General features: G+C 37.1%; 3 protein-coding genes and 1 pseudogene across 3 annotated transcripts; 1 reads left to right on the top strand and 3 right to left on the bottom strand.

Annotated features, from left to right (window-relative positions):
* Nucleotides 1-317: 317 nt before the first annotated feature.
* LOC110694351 (protein ALP1-like) lies at nt 318-2,308 on the bottom strand. Its single transcript, XM_021871524.1, has 3 exons — nt 2,106-2,308; nt 1,354-1,536; nt 318-1,242 (listed from the first exon to the last, which is right to left on the bottom strand). The coding sequence occupies exons 1-3, from the start codon at nt 2,306-2,308 to the stop codon at nt 318-320; spliced, it is 1,311 nt and encodes a 436-aa protein (XP_021727216.1).
* On the bottom strand, nt 2,309-3,232 carry LOC110694350 (glutathione S-transferase T3-like). Its single transcript, XM_021871522.1, has one exon. The coding sequence runs from the start codon at nt 3,230-3,232 to the stop codon at nt 2,309-2,311; it is 924 nt and encodes a 307-aa protein (XP_021727214.1).
* Nucleotides 3,233-16,713: 13,481 nt separating this feature from the next.
* Nucleotides 16,714-20,087, bottom strand: LOC110694438 (annotated as a pseudogene).
* A 2,760-nt stretch (nt 20,088-22,847) lies between these two features.
* On the top strand, nt 22,848-23,189 carry LOC110694348. The gene has a single exon (XM_021871521.1). It carries the CDS (start codon nt 22,848-22,850, stop codon nt 23,187-23,189), a length of 342 nt encoding a protein of 113 aa, XP_021727213.1.
* The last annotated feature ends 2,788 nt before the right edge of the window (nt 23,190-25,977 follow it).

Raw genomic sequence — 25,977 nt, 5'->3', positions numbered from 1 at the left:
TGTACGTTAGATGAAATAATTGTAAAAAAACTCTCAAAATTTCGTAAATGTTTTTATTTATTTTAAAAAGCGGTACAGTATTAGAAACCAATTATACATTTGCAACGTCATGCGTAATTAAAATTAGGGAATAAAATAAACAAAATAATTAAAAAATTACCCGATGGCGTACGGAAAAGTAGGTAGGCCATAGTACTTGGCCTTATTTAAGTCGTGCTAATTTTTCCCTAATTACTTGGCCCGTATTGTAACCAAATATGTTCGACTAAATCATGTTTCAGAGATAGATGAATTTCTCTATAACGGAGGGAAGCTTTTCATTGTAGAAATGAGTTAAAGTCAAAGTTGGTAGGTCGGCCTACGTTGAATTCAAACAATGGCGTTGTAGACGTTGATGCTGGTGTTAATTCTTGTTGATCTGCTTCGTAGAAGCTTCTTAGAACTTCGCCTCGAGTGTAGTTGTGGCGCTCATCTTCAACAATAATCATGTTGTGCATAATGATACATTCTTTCATTATGTCCCGCAGTATGTCCTCATCGTACGCCAGTGACGGTTTTCGTATTATTGCAAATCGAGCTTGCAAAACACCGAAAGCTCTTTCAACGTCCTTCCGAGCAGCAGCCTGGTGGTCAGCGAACATTTTATCCTTCTGAAGTTGAGGGTATGTGATGCCCTGAATAAAAGTTGCCCACTTCGGATAAATGTCGTCGGCTAAGTAATAAGCCATGTTGTATTCATGGCCGTTAACTGTAAAGTTTACCGGAGGAACTCGACCATGCAGAACCTCATCGAACACTGGTGAACGGTACAACACATTAAGATCATTATAAGATCCGGGAATACCAAAGAAGGAATGCCATATCCATAAATCCTGATCCGCAACGGCTTCCAGTATTAGCGTTGCTTTCTTGTTCCTACCGGCGTACTGCGCTTTCCAAGCCGTTGGACAGTTCTTCCATTCCCAATGCATGCAATCAATGCTGCCTATCATGCTTGGAAAACCACGCAGTTCATTTTGATGCAGTATCCGGGCCAAATCATCAGTTGTAGGGTTTCGCAGGTACTCGGTTCTGAACTGATCAATGACCCCGGCACAAAAACATTGAAGGGCAACTCGAGCGGTTGACTGACTGATTCGAACGTATTCATCCACGGTGTCTGCAGCCATGCCGTAGGCTAACATTCTTTTTGCGGCTGTACATTTTTGCAGAGGTGATAAGCCTAACCTTCCAGCTGCATCCCTACGCTGTTGGAAGTAAACATCAGCTTACAAAGGTCGTTGCATATGAAATCTTCTTCTAAATTGGGTGGTGTTGTACACAGGATTATCGGAAAAATAATCATTAAACAACCTGGCATGTCCCATTTCCCTATCTCTTCTATTCGCACCCCCTTTGGGTGTTTTTGTAGTGGGTTGGGATTGTGTTTGGGGCATGAGAAAAGATGGGGGTTGGTATGTGAAGAGTTCATCAACGAGTTGATCATATTCTTCAGTATTTGAAGAAGATGAACTTGAACTTGAACTTGATGATGGTCTGGAATACATCTTGTATGAGTAATGTAAGTTTCTGAATTGGTGTGGTTGTGGCTATGTGCCATGCCTACTATATATAGCAAATATATCAAATGAATATGTGGTTACAAATCTGAATGACCATACCAACTGAAGGAATCAAATTTTCAGCCACGGAATAAGTATACTATGCTAGTTGACAATGACAAATCTTGAGAGAAATTATGTCGGTATCAATAGGCAAAAGTTAAAGCTTTTTGACAAAGTGAAATAAGAAAAATGAGACTACACAATGACAAAAAGTGATTGCAACTATGTCAGTATCAATCACCAAAAGTTAAAGCATGCTGACAAAGTTTACAAATAGTGAATGCAATTATGTCGGTAACAATGATAATTGAAATCAACTTGTTAAACAACTTGTCATTCAATATTGGAAAATCTGAATACAAGTTTATATCTGACATTGAAATTAAACACACCACTAATACAAGTTAAAAATAAAAGACTACATTGCGCATAATTAAAAACTTAACTAATACAATCGTAGGCCTACTACAACCAAACATGCTTAAAAGCCTTGTAATTTACCCAGTAAAAAAATTCTTGTACGCCTCTTCTACAAGAGTGAGTGGCGTAGGCGAATTCTTCAGAGTTTGCAGCATATCAAACATGGTTTTCATCTTATAAATGTCAAGTTCCTCCCGTTTCCTCTGTTCCTTATCCTTTTCAATTTTGATCCTCTCTTCCTTCAGAATGGCCTCCCTTTTGCGAATTGTAGCGAATTCCTTCATTCATACGCTAAGGTCAGACGAACCACTTTCTGTAGCTATTGCTTTCCCTTTACGATTGGCCTTTGCTTTCTTTACACCATCGAGTCGTTGTATTCCTCCAGATGAAAAACCATCCGTAGGAGTTTCATCCCCTACATCATCTCTGGACCTCTTCCCACTTCCAGCACTACCTTGCTCCTCAACATCACAAGCAGCTTTTCTTTCCTTCTTTAACAAGGACCATCTCAACTTTGGCCTCCACTTTGGATCTTTATTAAGCATTTCAGCTGCGTGAGGATAAGTGAAATTGCGACCTTGGGCGAGATGAAAAAGCTTCGACGCACTTTTTATACGGTCAGCTTCGTTGTAACCACTCCCTCCCTCCGGAAGTCTACCCGCTTCATCATAGCAAGATATCCACTGTAGTGTGTCTGCTGCCAACCTTCTCCAGTGTGACGTCAGACTCTTCATAGGTCTTGGCGGAAGTATATGCGGCTTCTCCGCATGAGCCATTTGATATGCTGCGTGTACATTGCGCCATAGGGAAGTTGCTTTCTGGCTCGTACCTTTAATAGCATCCTCGCTGATCTCCAAGTACAACCCAATCAGAGCTTCATCTTCCGCAATAGACCAAACACGAGTCGCTCGTGCAGCAACCTGGTTGGATTCCAGTCTAGGAACTGGTGGAGGATACTGCGGCATCTTTGGTACGTTTTCCTCTTCACTCACATCGAATTGTGTGTTGCTATCATGATCAGTTTCAGGTGTACGTTCTTCATTAACATGGTTTTGTAGGGGAAACTCAGTGGGTGTCTGATGCTGTGGAGGTGGTTGCAAAGACGTATTGCTCATTCTTTGCAAGAACAATTGAAACTCGGGATTAGTTACGAAATCATCACTAAAACCAGAAAATTGTTGACGGAAATTTGGGTTGTTTGGATCCATTATAAGATTCTGCATCACAAAACAAAAAATAAATATTTTTAAAAAGATTAATTTAAACAACAAATTACAATGACAACAAATCAAAAAAAAATAATCTAATACCACTTAATTTATTAAATATACAACATTCACGTTCAACAACATATAAACAAAACATATAACACATAATATAATGTAACGAAATTAACTACCTACACAAAAATAACATATAAAATATAATTTATCATAACAAATTACTTCACATATACAAAACAACAACCCAATTTCGAAAAAATTGGCAAATAAACTCAAATTAAATTAACTTCAAATTTATTAATGTATGAACAAAATATCAACAACTTTCTAATTTATATATATAATTGCAAGTACATTACATGAACTGCATTTTTTTATTTGCAAAAAAATCACATATATACTAATTTTAATAAATCACTGAATTTATAAAAAAAAATATCATATTTACCTGAATATCGGTGAGATACAACAAAAATCTTCTTTTAAAATTCTGGAATATTTAGAAAAATAAAGAATATGGAGGATTTATGGAATTTTTGGAATTATACCAAAATATACCAAAATATACCAAAATGCATGTCTATTTATAGAGAAAAAAAATTTATGACCGTTGGTAATTTTTTTTTTAATAAATATTTTTTTAGAAATTGAATTACAAAAAATATAACTGTTGCAACAGCTATATTTTTCTTATTGGTCAAGACCCTGCGCATGCCACGTGGCGCTCCCAATTGGATTACTGACTGACGCGCGTCAGTCAGTTTCTTTATTTTTTTTCAAAATTGCAGCTCAAAACGCTGCGTTTTGAGCAGCGTGCTTCTTCCGTCATTATTGAAACGCTGCGTTTCAATCACATGCCCACCCAAATTTTTTTAATGCTGGCAGCAACTTGTGGGGCCCACCTTAGCACTATTCATCTTCAAATTTGCCCAACTCTTGGACATTTTATCAAATGCTCATGGGCATTTCTTTTTTTGCCCATCATTGTAATTCATGAGCTTATTTTTGGCCCACCAAAATGCCCATGAGTATTTTTTTGCTCACCATTGTCATTGCTCTTATAGCTAATTTTTGTATTATCTTTCCCCGTATAATAAAATAAGCTATAAAGTTAAGTTATTCATCAATTATTGTACAATTTATATCATTATCAATTATTGTATTATCGATTTTTCGTACTGGCTTATAATAAAATAAGTTGTTCATCAATTCTTGTGTTATGGCACTAGTCAATTTTTTAATTATATGCATTCTTTTTTTTTGCTAAATAATAATAAAGATGTATAATAATTTTTAAAAAAAATTAATTATAATATATTAATAATAAAAATAACATAAATAGTAATAAAGAGTAAAAGGTGTATAATAATAAAAAGAACAATAATAATATATAATACAAAAAACAGAAACATAAATTAATAATTTTTATTTTTTTGAATGGAATTAATAAAATTATATAAATATACTCATTTTAAAAGTTGTTAAAAAAATATATATATCGCTTTAAAAAAAAATATCTGGGCGGCCCGGTGCCCGGCACGGTAAACATGTAGGCCGTGCCGTGTGCTGGGGTGTGCCAAACGATGGTCCGGCACGGCACGACCCACTAAGTTCTAGGTACGGCATTGCCCGACACGAGCCACCACAAGGCACGGCGAGGCACGGCCCGCGGTGGCCTGGCATGGTACGTTGCCCGCCTCTAACTATGAGCATGAGTTGGACCAGGAGAGAGATTGATCTAGTTCACAAGTTCAAGAAGGTTTTATCTTAGAGGTGATTGTTTGCAAGCTTGGGCGAAAAATGGGTGGAGCATGGAATGCTAACGTCTCGCGTTTTAAACAGCACTTGAACTTCAATTTTTCTCCAATGAGCTTAATGTAACAAAACCAAACTCTTTTTTGCCTAAAAAAAACCAAACTCTTTTTATGCGAGCTTCAGACCTTGTCCATAGTCCATACCCATCCTATTAAATGTATCGGATTTACCCGTGGGCTAATGGGCCTAAACTCTTCGTTAGGTTAGAGAGTTAGAGGCCAATATTTTTTCTTTATATCTTTATCTTTTTTAATACTAATTCATAACTAACCACTCGGTAACTAAAAAAAAAAAAACATGATGTCTATTTTTTTTTTTTTAAATACATCACTTTATTAGTATCTTTATACCATATTTTGTTATTTCTCCCTTTTTCCTAAAACCCCACCCAAAATATCTTATCATTTTTCTCTCTATAGTGGCCCTCACTTAAATGGTTAAGAAAACTACTCATTATACTTTTACCAAAATAAATTAATCATTCACTTGCCTCACTTGCACAATATAATATTAGATCAAATAAACTATCTTAAAACTCCTTGTCAATGCAAGTGATTCATTACAAAATTAAAAACGGAGGGAGTATTTATATATGTATATATTTTTTTTTTTCAAAACGAGTTGGCCATGATAGCCCGCGGTAAATATTGTCTTGTCCATGTTCGCCCATTTATATTAACGGGTCGGACCAGTCCATGAACATCTTTATTCCTTCCTAAAACGCACATTTTTGGCTAGTCTCCCGCTAGTCTTTCGTAATTGAACATTTAGTATATAAAAAATGAACATTTTGTGATTGAACATATTTTGAAGGGAACATTGAAACTGAAAATGAATATTTGAAAATTCGAAATGAACATTTCATCAAATAACAATGAACCAAATCGGAAAAAAAAAAATTTAAAAATAGAAATTAACATTGCAACATATAAAAATGAACATTTGTAATACAAGGGTAAAAGAAAAAGACACTTTGAAACCAAAAAACAATACTCCTTTTTTATAAATGCTACGCTTGCTTTATTTGGCCGCTTTTATTAAATGACACGCTTAGAAATTCCGTACCTTATAATAATATAATTTTATTTCCTCAAAAAAAAAAAAAAAAAAACAATTATTCATCAATGGTCCTCACTCTCTCTTACTTTATCATATCTCACTCCTTCAATGGTCCCCACTTCCTCTCACATCCCTTTACTTTTTCAATAAAGTAATAACATCATTATCTTTTCTTACAATTTTTATTATGTAATACTACCTAACCCCACTAACATCTTGTTATATTAAAGTCAATGAAACCTCCTAAAACTCCATGCATTCACAGCTATAGCATTTAAAAAAAATGGAGGGAGTATTATATAATTGAACTTATCAGTTATAAGTAAAATTGAACACTTGTGTTACTGCTTCTTCATCAACATTTTATTGAGGTTCGAGTATTACTTGTTCAACAATTTTTATTTTTGTTGTTGAGCTGCTTCAATTGTTGTCCCCGCTTTCTTGAATGTCTTTTGTTCAACAACTTTCTTTTTAGCCTCTTTATCTATATATTAAAGTTGTTTTTAATTAGGAACTCTTTATTTTTTTTTGTTGCTTTTTGAACTTATTTTAAATCACTCAAGGCCTTAACACTGTCCAGTAAAAAAAGGCCTTGGGACTGTAACAAATAACATTAAACAAGAAAAAGTATGAATGAACATATAATACAATAAATATGAACATTTTTATATATTTAAAGAGAAATAATATTTCATAGGAGACTGACTATATTAAAAATGAACATTTGTTTACAGAGTACTTGAATGAACAAAAAATATTGTTTCTTAGGGTAATACCTAGACACGTGGGCCAACGAGCTAGTGACACGTGTCCCCTAGGACAACGCTCAAAAGAGCCAACCAGGACATGACACGTAACACCAGCAGCATTAAGGAAAAAGCGGCCTTCAAGCCCAATTCCCGAGAGGCTGTAAAAACGGCGCAGCGGCCCATTTACCTAAGTTAAAATAACCTAAGAGGGAGTGCACTCCCACACACTATAAATATTGTTCATTTATGAACAGTAGGGAGCATTAAATATTCAGCAATTATTACACACTTATTACAATCCCTCAACAATCAAGGAATTTAATCTCGGCTTATGTTTTCCATTTATTACAGCCTCATTTCGATACTAACTTGACTGTTGGAGGCGAAACTCTGAACATCCAGATCTTTCATTGCCTTGCAGGTACAGCGCATTCGGTGGGCCAGGCTCGGTGTTGTAACTCTCTCGCAGGACATCCAAAAAACCCCGAAGCATTTGGCGCCGACTGTGGGGAAAATACCTCTGAGATGGCTAGAAGATCTTGTACCACGCAAATATCCGAATGAAGCTTTAGTCGATAACGACAATGACACTGATGGTGAGACGGAGACTGAGTACTACACAGACCTTGTCGACGGCTCACTCAAAGTCAAGTGCGTCCAGTCAAAGGACACAAGAGAGAGACTTGTTACAAGCGCGGAAGGGAGTAAGGCGGCAGGCAAGCCTACGGCTAAAGGGTCATTTGCTCCCCCAGCTCATGTAACACGGTCAAAACTTATGCAAGCTCTCTCGGTCTTGAAGGGAGAGATCAAAAGCATGTTGCAATCCAACACTCAACGCAAGGCTGGGCCTAGCAAGAGCCATCCGAAAAAACAACCTACTTAGTCTAAGAGGCTAAAAACAATTTAGGACCGAGAGTCTACACCGCATCCCAAGCGGCACACTGAACCTCGTTCGATCATTGATTGGACAAATTTCACCTTCCAAAGAGTACTCTTAAGAGGAAAGCTATTCGGCACAGACAACCGGATGGTACTAAGTAGACTTATTAAGATGCTTGTCAACTTATTGAGCGCAAGAAAGCATGCACAACAGTTGTCAGACATGGCATCAACTCCTACTATGCTAGACAACACATTTCAGAATGTCTCACTCCAGTATTCCCATACTTGATAAGGACCATCTACTTTAGGTGGTCAGTCCTTTTACACAAGCCCTCATCTCATACAACCATCACCATATGTCCCACAGCAGACATACGACCCTTTTGGTGCTACTTACAATCAACCTGGCTTCTTGGTAGATCAAGCAGCATAGCAAGTTCAGTCCCTTGATTAGCAACTTAGGCTGTTGAAACTTGGAGAACAGTCGTCTGCTTTCTCCAAGGAGATTATTGAGGCAGCATAACCATTTAAAGTAAAAAGTGCTCTCGTTGGTGCTTATGACAACACCACCAATCTTGAAGATCACCTAATGGCATATACCAACCTAATGTATTTACAGGCAGTGGATGATGCTGCATGGTGAAGATGCTTTCCGGCAACACTGAAGGGTATAGCCTAACAATGGTTCAACAATCTGTCTGCCGGATGCATAAACAACTTTAGAACTTTAGTTTTCTGTTTGCCACGAATTTCTCCATGAGCATACTAGCTAAGAAGACGAGTATGGACTTAGGTACGGTTGTTCAGGGAGACAGGGAGGGTTTGAGATCTTATATCAAGCGGTTCAACCTGGAATGCATCCAAATTCCAGGACTTTCATATGAAATAGCTTATATTGATTTCTTCAAAGGTCTAAAGGACGGGTCGAATTTTAAGTTTGACCTTATTCGGAAAAGGGTCTTTACCTTGTCGGAAGCTTTGAGAAAAGCAGAGTCTTATTGTAATACCTTGGAAATTTCCTTCTTTTAAAATACCCTTTTTCCTCTAAAATAAAATATAGGCTTAGGAAATAACTATAATATCACCGCCACCGTGATAACGGCAAAGGCTTTTTAAAATCACACAGTGAAAGACTAACTTTTGAAAACTTAATAAAAATAAAGTTTAATAAAACAAACTCAAACTACAAAACCAACTTACATTATTAAAGTAATAAATTTAAACCATTAAAGGCCCTTTAAAACCAAATTAAAATATTAAAACAATGATTATATGTTAGTGTCAACAATAAAATAAATAATCTAATGCAATAAGAAACAAACAATGAGACATATAACCCTCTTCACTCAATCCCATCATGCTTGATATGCTCCTTCTATTGTATGTTACACCCAAAAATCAGATTTTTTGACTTTTAATTGACTCTCTTAACTCTGACTAAGTGGGAAAGTCCTAGAGCTAGTGAAGGGTCTTTGGGCTAGTTTAATTACAACATAACAACTATTGGGCTGATATCATATTATATATAGAGCGGATTAGAAGGCTAATGGATAATTTTAATTTTCAAAATAGAGTTGGCGCCAAAAAGCATAACCGTACAACAGTTATGGGAGTCAGCCATAACCGCGCCATTTTGCCTATAAATTAGAAGTGCAAGGACCGAAAGAAGGCATCTACAAACAACTCAACAACAAGCATTTCATTTATTTTAAGCTTTCTTCTTAGCTTTCGTAGTTTTCCCTTGGCTTAGTAGCCAAGCGATAGTGTAGATTTTCATCTAGCATGTATTGAAGATCGTTCGTCTTTTCCAATTGTATGACCATGGAGGTAACCTATCCTTCAACTTGTATAATTGTAGACCTGACTCTATCCCTTCATTAATGGAGTGCATTTGTATCTTTTGTCATATGTTTATCTACTCGTTTCTTTGAGCAATCTAACTTGTTTTACTTCTTTTCGGAGAGCTTCCTTATTTGTTTGTTTTACGTTAGCAAGGTTATCATTCTTTGAAACCGGTAACTCGAGGGGCAGCCCCCTAATACTCTAGATCAAGATAGAGTATTTAATTTGTTGGTAAAGAGAAATATTTACCTCAAGAAGTTTTTTTGGCGACCATAGTGGGAGAATACTAGGCTTAATCCATTTAAATCTTGTTAATTTAAAAGTTTTTTTCCATGGCTCCTAAGTGTTCAGCACGTAAAGGAAATTCTCAAAAAGATGTTAATTCATCTGAACACAATCTTGAAACTATTTTAGAGGATCAAGCAGATCTAGAGAATCAACTGCCAACTAAACACATGGCACTTTCTTTCAAACCATTTGAGCCTCATACACAAAGGCAAGATGAATCAATTTTAGAAGGAATGGAAAGCCAGTCCCCTACAGACACTTACTTAACACAATTTGCACAAAATATGTGGAAATCATGAAGGGTCTGATGGAGGATCTAAAAGGAAATAACAGAGAGCCGTTTGATAACTACTACCGTGTCATGGTGGAAGAAACCGCCAGAGTGGTAACTGTCGAGTTGAGAAACTTTGACTCCATTACCCAAAAAACGGTTACCAAACAGGTAGATAGGATTATTCTAGATATTAATGATATTCTGAACGCTACTAACGTGGCATTATCAAAAAGTGTAGCAACCGAAGTGGTTACAAGGCTTGAACCTTTAATGGAAAAACATAACCAACTCAATGAGAAGTTGATGAATGTTCTAACCGCTTTAGGTAGTGGGATTACTGAAGCAAATCAAAGGGATAACGTCCCTCTAGGATACCCTAGAGTAGAGAATATGACAAGATCTTATGCAAATCCGCCCCCTATGTTAGTTCCAAGAAGCATCCCTCCTATTGGTTCTGATGAGGGGTATAGGAGTCTCGGAAGAATTAATGATCAGGGCCAGGTTATGAGTTAGGCTATACCTATAATGGCCAGGGTCCATCTTCTTCTTTTTTTCCTCCACCGGTTACCACACAACCATTAACCTCTTCAATGGGTAACATACCTCCTTTAGGAGCAGAGATTGGTGTCAATTATGCCAACTATGGTATTGGAAATTTGTCAGATGCAGCATGCCACAGACAAGTTGTTGCATCTGCATAAAGGATGTCTACTCAATCTATTGGCATGAACGATCAACAATTATCCACACAACCTGGGAATTATAACCATTATCCACATGGGTATTCAAACCCTGTCCACCCCACACAAGGTTCCTCATGGAATCAAGGTCAGGCTAGTGGTCCATTTGGAGACAGGTATCCAGCGATGTCTCAACCCAATCCTAATACTTTAGGAGGGACAGCGTTGGATATAGGGGTTTACACAATCCTCAAGGGAACCAATATAATCCTTTTCACATGTAAGATACACTAGTCTAACAACTTAATGGCCCTATGCAAGATCAACCTCCACAAATGGGACAGGGTCACCTACTCAGACAAGTGGAGGAGATGATCTAGAGGGCTATGGGTCAAAGTGGTGGATATGCTAGAAGGGGAACCTGCAGTCCATACCCTGAATGGATTGATAGGATGTATCCTTTCCTAAAGGGATTCAAAGTTATTGAATTCTCACCTCTCTTTTCTAACGGCAATACAATGTTTGCTGAGGAACACTTGGTCAGATTCAACTATCAATGTAGAAAGGCAGTAGATAATGAATTCCTTAAGTTTAGAATGTTTTCTAGTTCTCTTACTAGTACTGCCTTTTCTCGGTTTACTCACTTACCGCCAAATTCAATTCAAAATTGACAAGATATACAAACACAATTCCTTCGCCATTTCACTAGAATTGAAGCAGGGGTCACTATAGGTGATCTAGCCAAGACAGTACATGAAAAAGGAGAACCCGTAGGAGACTACATTCACATATTTAAGAACACTAAGATTAGATGTCACTTGAATATACCTAAATCATAATTCGTGTCTATCGTCCAAAAGGGTTTGTCTTTTCCTTTGAGGAAAATGTTTGAAGGACAGTACTTCCCTGATTTTGTTGCTTTATCTAGTGCTGTAATGGCTTATGAAAGCTGTTTAAAAAAGGAGTCCAAATCTAAACATAAATACTATGTTGATATGGCTGAAGAGTGTAATAAGTAAGATGACATGTATGAAGCAGCGATAGCTGAGTTTGTACAGGGTCCTTCGTTTAATTGTCCTCTTTTAACTAATAAAAAGTTCACTTATAAGAAAGATTTGATGTCTGATCAAAAGAGGGAATACACCTTCGATATTAGGAGATGTGATGAAACCTTTGATTGGCTTCTAAGTCCTAAAAAGATCAAATTAATAGGGAGACATAAAATAAGTGGTCCTGATGAGGTTAAAGAAAAGAATTATTGTAAATGGCATGATGCTTTTACTCAAAAAACTAGCGATTGCATAATATTCAGGAATAAGATCCAGGATGAGATTGATAAAAAAAACACATAAATTTCCCTGATGAAAAAGTTAGCTCTTGTGAAGTAGAGTCAGAGTCTGCCTCAGAGTCTGAAGTCTATGAAATGAATTGTTTTATGGTTAGTGCTGACATGGATATTGTGTAGGGTGAAATACAAAGACTGAAATAGGTTATTGTTGTAATTAGATTGTATGAGAGGCTAGTCAAAGAAGGAGTAATTGTGTCACCTTAATGCCAGGACAATGACTATGAAGATATGATGATATGAAGATGGCACTTTAGTTCTGCTCACGCTACCAGTGATTGTTTGGCCTTCAAAGGGTTTTTGAATAAAAAGATCAAAACGAATGCAGTAATTGTTTCAGAGCAGGAATATCAAACGATAAAACTTGTTGAATTCAATCCTAAAGGGAAGAAGGACAAAGTTAAGCCCGTTGGGAATTGTCAAAAGACTAATGACAAGCGCTAAATCGGTCGCACAATCTAGGCTAGGTCAAACATATTTATAACAAACACCTCACTCAAGAAAGTATAATGGCAAGCAAGGGTTCGGTCCACGGAGAACGGGAATCAATTGCTAAATAATCTTAACGCTTAAGCTAAATCGAAATCAAGGTATGAGTGGTGATTAACTAACAAACTACAACTAAAGGTTGAATTCAAGGGATTAAATCACTAGGGGAATGGGATTCACTCAACCAATAGCAATTAGGCGAATAGGGAGGAGCAAGGATAATGGGATAGCAAAGACCACATGCAAAACCAACTTCAAACGATATGAAAACAACTCAAATCACTAAGCTTAGATCCCTCATTAACTTAGCAACAAAAGATACATAATCATATTGCAATAGGTAACGAAACATTCAACCCACACTTCCATGTCGAACCAAACATTTCATGCCATCAAGTTCAATAATCTAGGTTAATTACTCCTATCATGAAGAACTAACAAGCAATTCCATATAATCAATTTTAATCACAATCCATCATCAAAATCACTCCCAAACTCACATAATCACCATTAGGTTGGGTTTCACCCAACCCCTAGCTAAGGAACTACTCACACATCATATTAAAAAGCACAAAATCAAAGTTTAGGGTTCTATCTTGCTCAACAAACTTGGAATAGTAACCTGCTACAAATAGAACTAACATTCAACAACAATCATCAAAGAACTAAAAGGGATTCAAATAACAAGGTACAACAAAATAAATAAGAAACCAAGTAAAGTGGAAGGAGAAAAGTTACTAAAATGAAGCTTCAAAAAATGTTGAATAATTGCTGAAAATATGAGAATAATCCTTGAAGTTTGCTTCTACAAATGATTAGATTTTGAGAGTTTCTAAAACTAAATCGACTAATTTAATGAACTAAGGTGCTAACTAAGAGAGTTTTTGCTGAAAACTATTCTACTGTTTTTCCTCCTCTTTAAAAACGATCTCAAAAGGACCTTAAATAGTCCGTACAAAATTGGCTGAGATCGGGAAAAGGTCCGACCGAACTCTGGGTAGGTTCGGTCGGACTCAGGGTAGGTTCGGTCGAACTCTGGGTAGGTTCGGTCGCACTTCGGGTAGGTTCGGTCGAACCTCCCTGATCCTTGCTTGGTCGAACTTTTGAGGTTCGACCTCTCCTGCAAAATTGCTGAAAACTGGTTTGACACTGCCTTCATTGCACCTTGGAGGTTTGGTCAAACTTTTCAAAAGTTTGACCACACCTAGGTTCGACCGAACCTTTCAGAGGTTCGGCCACACCTCCTCTTGCACTTCCTTTTCTTGCTTCCTCTCCTTCCCTTTTGCTCCTCTTGCCTTTGTCCATGGCTCCATACTTGGCCAAGGGGCCTCCCACCGTGCATAGGACCGCCATGGAACCTGCAACAAATAGTAAAGTTCACGAGAGCATGGGGATGATAAAATAATGCATAAAGATTATCAAAATAAGCGCAAATAAGCATTACTTTTCATCAACACATAAAGAAGCCATAAGAGGATAAATGAGGTGGAAAAACTTAAGAAAAATAGGAGGAAAAAGACCTAAATACTACCCCTAAGAGTGACATAAATGTCACTCATCAACTAGTAAGTCACCTGACAAGATAAGCAATCACAAACAAAAGGCACGGTCTTACAAAGAGGCTTATTCCCCTTGCAAACCAAAGCAGTAGAGGGACTTAAGAATTTGCGACACAATCTTTGTCATTCTTGTGCTGATTTGTTGCATTTTGAATTGGTCAGGACTGAGACCATTCCAAATGATACCAATTGGATACCCAGACACCAAAGAACTCACCATAAGAAGAAGACAAAAATCAACAATCTGACTCCTTCTATAAAAAAACAGGTTGAGTTTCCATAAGTGAATGAAGGAAAGTAAACTTTTTACCTACGGCCAAAAAGGACAACAATGTGAGCATGAAAAAGAGAACAGAAGCAGTGTTGACAGAAAGTGACAAACAATGATAATATGAAGCTTAAGGAAAAAAGAAATCCATAAAAAAGGCTAAATCAGCCAGAAGGAGTTTAAGTAGTCAGATTCAAGCGATACAGTTCAACAGGATGAAGATGCTTTGAAGAAAGGTGTCCTTAGAACCATTCCATCACAAATTGTCTAACCTAAAGTTGACATAGTGATTGAACAATCAATGGATGGTGGAAAGTCTATTGAACTGCCTAGCGATGATATCCAGAATCATCCCATAGTAAAGGAGTTGATGGAAAACATTCCGGAAAAGGACCTAACGCTAGAGTATCATAAGGAAGAAAGCTTAGGTGAGGATCTGATGGCCACATATCAACCAGCATATGAGTTAGTAGACTATGACCTAGAAAGTCTTGATTCCAAAGTTTCAAGATCACATCTGGAATTTCTATCAAAGTATTCAGAGGAGGATTGCGAGGCAGATTGCAATACCATGACTTTACCAGAGGAGTTTAGAGCTCAAGTGGTGAAGCCTGGTACCAGTTCATGGGCAGATGAAGTGGATCAGGCAGAAGCTGCAAGTAAGTATAAACTCTCTACTATATCTGCTGAGTTGAATAAAGCATCATCTAGTTCACCTAGTAGAGATACAGTGACACATGATCAGCAACAGTTAGTCGTTCGACATTTGTTAAGGAATTACAATGTTAATGATGCACATAACAAACCTCTTTTTGTGACTGTGAATTTTGAAGGGTCTGATCGAACTAGGGAAATATTAGTCGATACAGGAGCCACAATAACTCTGATGCCTTTGTCTGTTGTTCATAAGAATGGTAAAAGCAAAAATGATTTGGCTAGTTTGAAGATTAATATAGTTGGTTTCGATGGTAAGTTTGAACGTACGGAAAGGTTAGCATGTATTGAAATCCAAGTAGGTACTACTAAGACTGTTTCAACATTCTTTATAGTAAGAGGAAAAGCATCTTGTAATGCTATCCTAGATAGAGAATGGTTGCATTGAACGTATGCTATACCTTCTTCTTTGCATCAGAAAATAATATTATGGAATGGTGATGAATACGAAGTAGTTTGTGCTGATGTAGAAGCTTTTATGATTGATACTAACTAAGATCTTCCCAGGGTTCTTGTGAGGTCAACACCATAGACAGATGAGATTGTACTCAAACTTGATTCCCATTCAATTCCTAAACTGAAGGTGGTGTCAAGTGCAATCGCCAAGATAGAAGAGGCAGATGCAGATGCAGATGAATGAAGATAAACACAATTCACCTGTAGAGTCTAGCTCTGAGTTTGGAGTACTTAAGATTGGATATGTTTAGTATCTTTTCTTTGTACATTTGTAGTTTGAACAAATATTATGGATAATTACATCAAAAGCAAATTCACATCTGGTACTTTATTAGCTCTTCAAAATTTATATGCAAGTTATTACTCGCAACATAATATAGAGGTTAACACAAACATAGAGGCTCCTGAATGTCTATCTGACTACTCGAACTCTGATGACCATACCTGATCATCGCCAAACTCGAACAAAGAATTCTATGGTGGAGAAGAGAATGAAATAGTATGAGTTAAGAGTGAAGATATCAAACAAGAAGTCCATGATCCTCTAGAAGTCAATCTCGAAACTAATGACTATCCTAAATTCATTTGTATAACTAAGGAATTACTCAAAAAGGACAAGACATTATTGATTGATATACGTCACAAATAAAATGATTGTTTCGCATGGGAGTATCACGAAATGCCACTAGTAGAAAACAAGAAATGAGCACTGATTCAAAACCGGCTTTTCGCACCGGTTTTAAACCGATTTAGATTTAAGGGGTGTAAATAAGTGAGATTATTCGCACCGGTTCAAAACCGGTGGGAATAACAGTTATACGCACCGGTTAATAGTGCCAACAAAAATTAAAAAAATAGTTATTCGCACCAGTTTGAACCAGTGCGAATTATGCCTACAAAAATTTTAAATTTTTTTTTTCTTTTTTTTTTTTTTGTATTTTTTTCATTTAAATTTGACATATGAACACTAACATATATATAAACATATAATTTTCATTAATACAAAGCTGTAATATTACAATTTTAATTCCAAAAAAAAAAAAAAAAAAAAACAAATATACAGAACAGTTTAATATTGATTACAGACCGACTGTAATAATATTACAACAGTAGCGTAGAGCAGATTAGCAGCAGGAAGAGTAGAACAGCAGTAGCGTAGAGCAGAACAGCAGGAGGAGCATAGCAGCATGCAGCAGGGGCATAGCAGCATTCAGCATAAGGAGATGATTCATCTCCGTACTTTATCCCACGAGAACAAACCAAAGCAAAGTCAGATGAAGCAAAATAAATAAGATCTGCAGTAGCAGGCTTGGCGAGGCAGCAGCTGCAGTGGCAGCCTTGCGAGGCAGCAGCTACTAATATCAACCTTTTAATGATGTCCTAAGATCTCTGTAATTCAAAATACATGCAGCAGCAAAAAGATGCAAAATCAAAATTAATAGTTAGATGTGCCTGTTCATGTAATAAATTCATTTCAATTGGAAATGTAGCATCTTTCTGCAGCAACTCAAATTTTATTAGGCCCATGATGGATATTGCATATACAGAGAACAAGGCATACCCTTGTTTTGTACAAGACATAAGCTATCCCTTTTCCAAGACTTGTGTGCCGGTCCCTAATCACTTGAACAACCTCAACGCTAGATTCAAGTTGTTTGGTGTTGCAAAACAACTGATAAAGTTCCTCATCCTGTTTCGAAAGCAACCAATGAGCAACATAAGCAATATGAACGGAATAGACAATTTTAAAAAGAAAAGAAATAAGCATACGAAGCATATACCTTAGCATCAAATGGCTAATTATCCACAAAAACTGTCCTCTTATTATTATAAAGAGTAGCTGAAGCGTCCTCTCCTTTCAGTTTCTTCCGAGGTGGGCACGCCCTGTCAACTCGGACATGGTTCCCTCCAATCTAAAGCAAAGTTAATTATGGGTCAAAAAAGGAAAGGCAGTCAATTAGAAACTTTACTCAGGAAAGAGAAGATATAAACATCAGTAGATAATTTTCCCACCCAACAGCATACATACCATAGACATATTATATGTTAGGGAGCCTCCAGTAGCTTGCTCTGTTTTGAATACAATGTAGGCATTGACACTGCATAAAGGTCATTATCAGAAAATACAAAGAAAATTGTATGTGGATAATCTAAATCATTTAGCCAGTTACACATGAAGAAGACAGCAAATCATGAACAAGTACTCCAATATATGGAAAAACCAGATAATGCCAAGCAAACTAGATACAATCAAGGTATAAACCCTTAATACAAGTCAAGAATATTTCTTTCTTCTCACTTGAAAACTCTCATCTGAAACAAAATTAGCCTAACTTCTCTAATCTTATTATTTCCAAAAAGTACATGGTCTTACTCCTTTATTCCATTCCATATGTGAAAGGGAAAATCTTGAGTTTGATGAATAAAGAAGGCGAGAGCAAATATCTCCAATGCCCTATAACAAACTGTCTGACCAAAGATTTTTCACATTCTAGTTCAAAATATCCCCATCCCCATTTCCATTCACCAAACAAACACAATTTAATTTCCCTTCCTAACATAAAATGTCTTCGCAATTCAGTTTCCACCAATCACACAGGTAGCTATCTTAAACCCTAATGTATTAAATCTTCAATTATTTTCTTTCAGCTCTCCAAATACATTATCTAGGAAACAGTATGAATCATGTAAGAAATACTACTCCCTCCGTTTATTTTTAATTGCAACTTTGGTTGGAATTGCGGTTCACGAGGCAAAAGTTAAGGGGTATGTAGTAGTGGGGTTAATTAAAGGTGATTAAAGTGTGTGGAGAGAGAAAGTTTGGCCCACCACTTGGGAAAGTAGTGGGAAAGTAAGGGTAAAATAATAATTTACTAGGTTTTTGTTTACCCAAAATAGAAATAAAATAGAAAGTTGCAATTAATTTTAAGCGGACTAACATAGCAAAAGTTGCAATTAAAAATAAACGGAGGGAGTATCAAACATCCAACAGGATGAATACGCTTTCATCACATTCGGCTAGAACTAATATCAACTTGCACATTTATAATGTATCTCCAATCACCAAGTACTTTGCTCAATGTAAATCAAAGTTTTGTTGCAGTTCAAAACACAACATAAAGGTAATTAAAACATATATTCTATAGCAGCATATAACAATAACCAAAGCAAAGCAATAAGTTCATCTTTCATACATAAAACTATAAAAGAAACTACCTATCATCTACCGCATTGAGTTTCCCATTAATAACCAAAGCTTTCATTAATAACCAAAGCTTTCTTCAGCTTCTTGCTCTGTAACAACAAAAAAAACAATTCAATAACACAAACCAAATCATACCCAAGAACAAAATAAATTCCCTACAACAAAGAAAAATGCCACAAACTCACATCCAATGTAGGAACAGAACGAATTCGAACTGAATCGATTTCCCAAAATTGACTAAACTCCTTCAACAAAGATTTCTTGGACATCATTAACACATACACAAGCATTAAGCACATGCATTCAGAAACCAAACATAGCAATATCAAATAATCAAAGCGGAGCAACAAATTCAATAAAATTCATCCAAAAAGGTTGTCATACAAATTATCAAGAAATTCAAATAAAGAATGAAATGAGAGGAGATAGAAATCATACCCTAAGGAGTCCAATTAACGCTTCGAGGTGCTGCAGAAATTATACCCTAATGAGCAGGAGGCCATGACCGTGTGATACGACATCAACAATTCAACGCAGCCACTCAATTCAACAAGAGACCTTAATAAATCAACAACCCCAGATTAAACAAAGAATCAATCAAATTATTGAAGTTAACCTTTCTGGGTATGTTAAAATTCAAATCAACAAGAGTTAATGAGTGAATATTTGATTTTGGATCAAAAGAACAAAATAAAACGCAAAGCTAAACAACTCAGAAACCCTAACCTCGAATTTCTGATTTTTGATTCAAAATTAATTCAATTTTGTTGTTGTTGAAGACACACGCACATAGAACTGATTAAAACAGACGAAAATCGGAAACCCTAACCTCCATTATTTTTATATTCAAGAAATAGACGACGGCGGCGGCGATGATGGTTGTCCTTGGCTCAAATTGACGGCGGTTTTCGAAGGAGAGCAGCTATGGTTGTTGAGAATGAGAACCAGAGAGAATGAAGAGAGAATGCATGAGAGAACCAGAGATGAGAGAGAGGTAGACGAGAGAGAAGGAAGGATCGAGGATAGAGAAAGAAAGAAGAGGGGAAAGAGAACGAAAAAAGAGGGGCGGGTTTTTTTGTTAAACATTCGCACCGGTACAATTAGTTCAAGTTCGCATCGGTTTAGTTTGAACAGGTGCGATTACTCTTTAATTAACTCTTGCCTTGTTTTTTTCGCATTGGTTTTTAATAATTGGTGCTCATTTATATTTTTATATTAGTTTGCTTGGTATAGATCCTTCTATTATCCAGCATAGCCTCCTTATTAAACCAGGTTACAATTCTATAGTATAGAATCTGAGACGTTTATCGTCAGAGTTGATTCCTAAAATAAAGGAAGAGATTGCCAAACTCTTAGAGGCAGGATTCATACAACCCACCAAATATGCAGAGTAGATAGCTAACATTATTCCTATAATTAAGAAGAATGAAAAAATCAGGATATGCATAGATTATAAAGATATTAACAGTGCATCCCCAAAGGATCAATACCCCATGCCTGTAGCAGATATGTTGATAGATGCCTCATCAAGACATGAGTTTGTATCAACGCTAGATGGCTTCGCTGGGTATCACCAAATAAGGATCGCTGAAGATGATCGCTCAAAGACGGCATTTAGGTGCTTAGGCTCTTTGGAACTCTGTGAATATGTGGCGATGCTATTTGGACTTAAGAATGCAGGGACAACATATCAGATAGCTATGAATATCATATTTGATGAAATGATTGGCGACTTTATGGAGGTTTACATAGACGATGTTTTAGTAAAATCTCATGACTTATCAAAGCATTTGGAACACCTCATTCTAGCGTTTGAAAGGATGAGGAAGTTCAATCTAAAGATGAACCCCCTTAAATGTGCCTTCGGGGTTAAAGTCAGTAACTTTCAGGGATTCCTATTTCACAAGAACGGCATAGAGGTTGACCAAAACAAGGCTAAAGGAGTTCTTGAAGCATCACCTCCGACCAATAAAAAGGAGCTCCAGAAGTTTCTGGGGAAAATTAATTATGTTCGAAGGTTTATCACTAACTTAGCTAGGAAAACAAAAGCGTTTTCTCCTCTCCTTAAACTCAAACAAGGAGAAGAGTTCAAGTGGGAGCTCGAACATCAAGATGCCTTAGAATAAATCAAGAGGAAGTTGGCGACTCACCAGTACTAATTCCTCCTAAGCAAAATGGAAAGCGTTTGAGATTGTATCTTTCAGCTACCAAGGATTCAATTGCAAGCATGTTAACCCAAAAGAACGAACAGAGTCATGAACATGTAATTTTCTATTTAAGTAGAATCCTACATGATACTGAAACTAGATACACCAATGCTGAAAAGTGGTGTTTGCGTTTGTATGATGATTCCATCAAACTTAATCATTACTTTATGGCTTTCCCGGTGGAGATTATTTCACCAACAGATGTACTCAAATACTTATTGAATCACCCTTTCATCAAAGGAAGGTTATGTAAATGGAGTATGCATCTATCACAATTCGAATTGACTTATGTGCCTCAGAAGGCTATTAAAGGATAGGCTTTGGTTGACTTTCTGGCCGACCATCCACCCATGGAGAATGTTATGGTCCAGGAGGAAAAACCGTGGACAATGTTCTTTGATGGATCTAGCAGGAGGGAGTCAGTTGGAGCAGAAATTGTGATCTACTCACCTTCTGGTGTGGTGACTAAAATGGCGATCACTTTCTCAACTCAATGGACAAATAATAGAGCAGAGTTTGAAGCCTTGGTGATTGGTTTGAGGACTCTAAAAGATATGGGGGTTACGAAGGTTAAGGTGATAGGTGATTCGCAATGGGTGATAGCTCAAGTAAACAAAGAATACAAAGGAATATCACCTCTGGCGATGACCTTCTCATCGATCGTTCAAGAGTTAGTTAATGCTTTTGAATTCATCTAAGTCTCTCATATCCCAAGAGAAGAAAATAGAGAGGTAGGCTAGCACAACAAGCTTCGCTACCCGATTTTGAAGGTTTCGATGAATCAGTGATTCACATAAACACGTACAAATTGAAACCTTTAGATGAAAAAGTGAATGCAGAAGTACATAAATATAATATCCTCACTCAGCACATAAACTGGAGAGAGGAGATTAAGGAGTACTTGAAAGACCCCTCAAAAGGGAAGGTGCTAGCAAAATTTAGGCTAGCAGCTATTAAATACTTTCTTATGGGAAGTAAGATGTACAGAAAGGATCCTCAAGGCATTTTACTATGGTGCGTTAGCACAAGGAAAGTGTTAACTATTTTAGCAGAGGTTCATCATGGAATTTGTGGGTCTCATCAAGCAGGAACAAAGATGAGGTGATTAATCCATCACATGGGTTTTTATTGGCCTTCAGTTAGACAAGATTGTTTGCAGTATGCAAAGGGTTGTAAACAATGTCAACGCTTTAGACCAATAAGTAGGTCACCGGCAATAGAGTTGCACCCCATTATTAAACCTTGGCCTTTCAGAGGTTGGGCAATGGATGCGATTGGGCCTATTAAACCTCCCTCATTTGCTCATCATGAATATATTTTGATAGCTACAGATTACTTTACAAAGTGGATTGAAGTCCAGGCTTTTAAAAACTTAAATGCAAGGGCGGTGATTTTGTTCTTGGAAGAGAAAATCTTTACAAGGTACGGGATTCTAGAATCTATAATTGTAGACCAAGCAACTATGTTTACAGGACACGAGTTTAATTCCTATTTCAAGGAGTTTGAAATCCAAAAGATTCATTCAACCCCTTACTTCGCCCATGCCAATGGACAAGCCGAAGCCACTAATAAAGTAATCTCTAAAGGAATTGCTAAGATAGTGGATGAAAATCCTTAAAATTGACATGTTCTTTTACACTATGCTACATGGGCATATAGAACATCAAAGAGAGATGCAATAGGGACTACTCCTTATCAATTAGTATAAGGACATGAACCTGTTGTACCAGCAGAGCTAAGCGCTAAGTCTGCTAGAGTAGCTAAAAAAATGAGGATAAGCCAACAAGAATACCAACAATCGATATCCATTGAACTGATGGACATTGAGGGTGAAAGACTCCAAGCTCTAGCTAAAGTCGAAGCTCTGAAAAAACAACTAGCAAAGTCTTACAACAAAAAGGTGAAACATAAAATCTTTTTGGAAGGAGATTTGGTGTGGAAGATGAAGCTTCCCGAGCATGACTACAAAGATCCCATCTTTGGTAAATGGTCTTCTAAATGGGAGGGTCCATTTAGATTTCACAAAGTCATGTCTGGGAACGCCTATTTGTTACAAGAGTTAGATGGGGAAATGTTTCCAAAGGCGTTTAATGGAAAGTTCTTAAAATAGTACAACACAAGCATATGGGAGCAATATAAATATTTACAACAAAAGCATCCATCGTTAGAGGCTATTGACAAATAAAGTGTACTGTTTATAGGCGAAGGGACTTTTCAGCCATTGCTTTACGTTTAACCTCAGAAAGAAGAATCTTGCATTTGTTCATCAACGACATTTGTTCACCGTGACGATCAAATTGAGACAAAGTTTCTTAAATTATTGGAGCACTCTAAAAAATCTGGCGCTTTAATTGTTTCTTCTCTTTTCTACAATCTTGAAGTTTTTGTTCTGCCATAGACCTCTTGGCTTGAAGCTTCTTCTCTTCTTCTGTGATCTCGTCGATCTCAGTCCGCAGATGGTCCATTTTAACATCTAGCTCTAGATCTTTCTTCTTTAAAAGATCTCGTTGTTGGAAGACTTGGTATACTTGCTGAGATATATCAGAAATCATTAAAGGGTGAAGAGATGATCTTTTATTGGCTAATTAAGTAGCACATGCTTGACAGGCGACAGATAGATTTTCCCATACAACTGGATCATTGTTTCCCAACAAACGAACTTGAGTAATGAGTTCCAGAGATAGTTTAATCTGTGAGCTTAGTGCCTCTTACAACTCTACTCTCTCACAAAGTGTTAGGACTTTGTCAAGAAGTAGATCTTTAGAGATGTAGATGTTGGGATACATGTGTGTAATAATCAGATGTTGATAAAGATTGAATAAACATCATAACTCTATAAGGTTAGGATGTTTACTTTCATCTGACGCTTGTATGGTTGAAGCTTTGTTGCCCACACTTCCTTGGTCGATGGTTGTCAATGCTGGAAATAATGGGTATGTTAGATACCAATAAAGAGATATGAAAGGAAGACGTGTTACTCACCTAAATCTGGAGATGCACATTTTACTACCAAAGCCTCTTCATGAAAATTTGATTTGACAGTATCAATCTGAGGCTCAACACCCTTAGTTTGGACACTTGTGCACCATTTCTGGAATGGGCCATGTGGTTCTTAATGCAATATCATCATGGAACCCCAATTCCCGATCTTGAATCGTCATAGGAGGTTGTGTTGATTCAGGCAAAGATTTGGGAGTTGGAATGGATATAGGGTCAATCTTCCCTAGTTCAGCACCATCCTGGACAGCTATGCCCTTGCCAGGAACTGCAACAGAAGGTTGTTTTGGCTCGGGTATAAACTCTGAAGTCATAGGCGATGGGTCAGATACTAGGGGGCATAAACATTTGCATTAGCATTGATAGGCTGAGCAGGTTGGTCTGTTTGCATAGTGGCAAGGGTTTTGGATTGTTGAGAAAAAACCGAAGTTGTTCTTGAAACAAAAGTCTTGACATTTGATAGGCTAGGACTTGCTTGCACACCCACATCATTTTCAATTTGCGAAGCCTTTGGTTCACCACTAGATGATGAATTTTTTTGCCTAATTGCTGTTTATTTGAAGCAGCACTCTGGTCCTTAATAGGGCCATCATTACCTTTTCTCTTCTTCTAGTCAGGACCTTAACTTGTTGGAGAAGAAGGTATAGAATCAAGGGGTGGCGATTTCTCTAATGACAGCAGGCTTGAAGCAGCAGTTTTCTCTTAGAGATTTGGAATGCTTGTTGTATTCCCTAACTCTTCTTCATCACTGTCAATCGAAACAGGGTTGGAAGGCATTGTCTTTTTGGAAGACTTTCATTTCTTTTTAGTGTTTGGAGCTAGAATTGACATGAAGGAAATCATAGTGAGTTTCAAGGTACAAGAAGCTTAGCTTGGACAAATTAGAGCTAATGCACTTACTAGTAAGAAGGATATCAGTAGTTTCTAGCTCTAGATCTGTTTTGAATGCAGATTGAGACCTTGTGCTGGGGATTTGACATGGGGATGTTCCTATGCCTGTTACTCCTTGATTTCTGTAAGGAACCTAGGGTCGAAAGAGAAACCGTCATTCTCAATCCAACTCTACCAGTGTGGGAATGAATGATACTCCTGTATGAATCATCTATGGTCGTGGGCTCATAATTGAACTCTGCAGCGATCTTAGTTGAGCGATCAATTTGATGATAAACAGATTTGCCTTTCATCTTGTTCGAAGATACAACAGTCTTCTTCTTACCTGAAAAGTAGATTTTGAGTGGAGAGTAAGAAGAAAGTGAAGGAAACACTTAGAGGGATTCATACCTTTATAATCTCCAACACTCATAGCAAAATGTGCGTTGGCATCTTCAACAGCATGAGCTTGAAGTGGTCCATGATAACACCTGTAGGGAATTTTTCAAACTCAACTTTGAGCCCCACTGTGATCATGCTTTTAGGCATGGTGGCGTACAAAGGGAAGGAAGCTAGAGATAAAAGAGTCGCCAACAAGTTTTAGGAACTTATAAAACGTTCACGGGTGTGAAGGTTACACCCCATTCACAATCACGGAGATTGCTAACTCCATAGTGGTCCGGAACCATGACTGGATAGTCGGGGATGATGGTATGAATCCAACTTAAAAGAGATTGAATCCGCCCTAAATCGGCCTCTACTTAATTCTTATGATATTCATGTGCGCTTTCCGATCAACATACATCCATCAAATTAATCCTAAGCATATTTAATCTACGTTGGTTGATTATTAATGCACAAATAAATCTATTATTAGCGATCAATTGAATTAAAATCATATTAGCCTAAATCAAATTATTAATTATCTTATTAAGCGTGATTTCAAGTACAAATTCCCTTTAAACCTGCAAAAAGGGCGTGATACAAGCAATAACAATAAATCATGAATAATCAAGCAATGTATAATTGAC

The sequence above is a fragment of the Chenopodium quinoa genome, unplaced genomic scaffold, assembly GCF_001683475.1.
Source record: "Chenopodium quinoa cultivar QQ74 unplaced genomic scaffold, ASM168347v1, whole genome shotgun sequence".
Lineage (NCBI taxonomy): Eukaryota > Viridiplantae > Streptophyta > Magnoliopsida > Caryophyllales > Amaranthaceae > Chenopodium > Chenopodium quinoa.
Note: the sequence above shows the minus strand (reverse complement) of the source record. Positions and strands in the feature narration are given on the sequence as shown.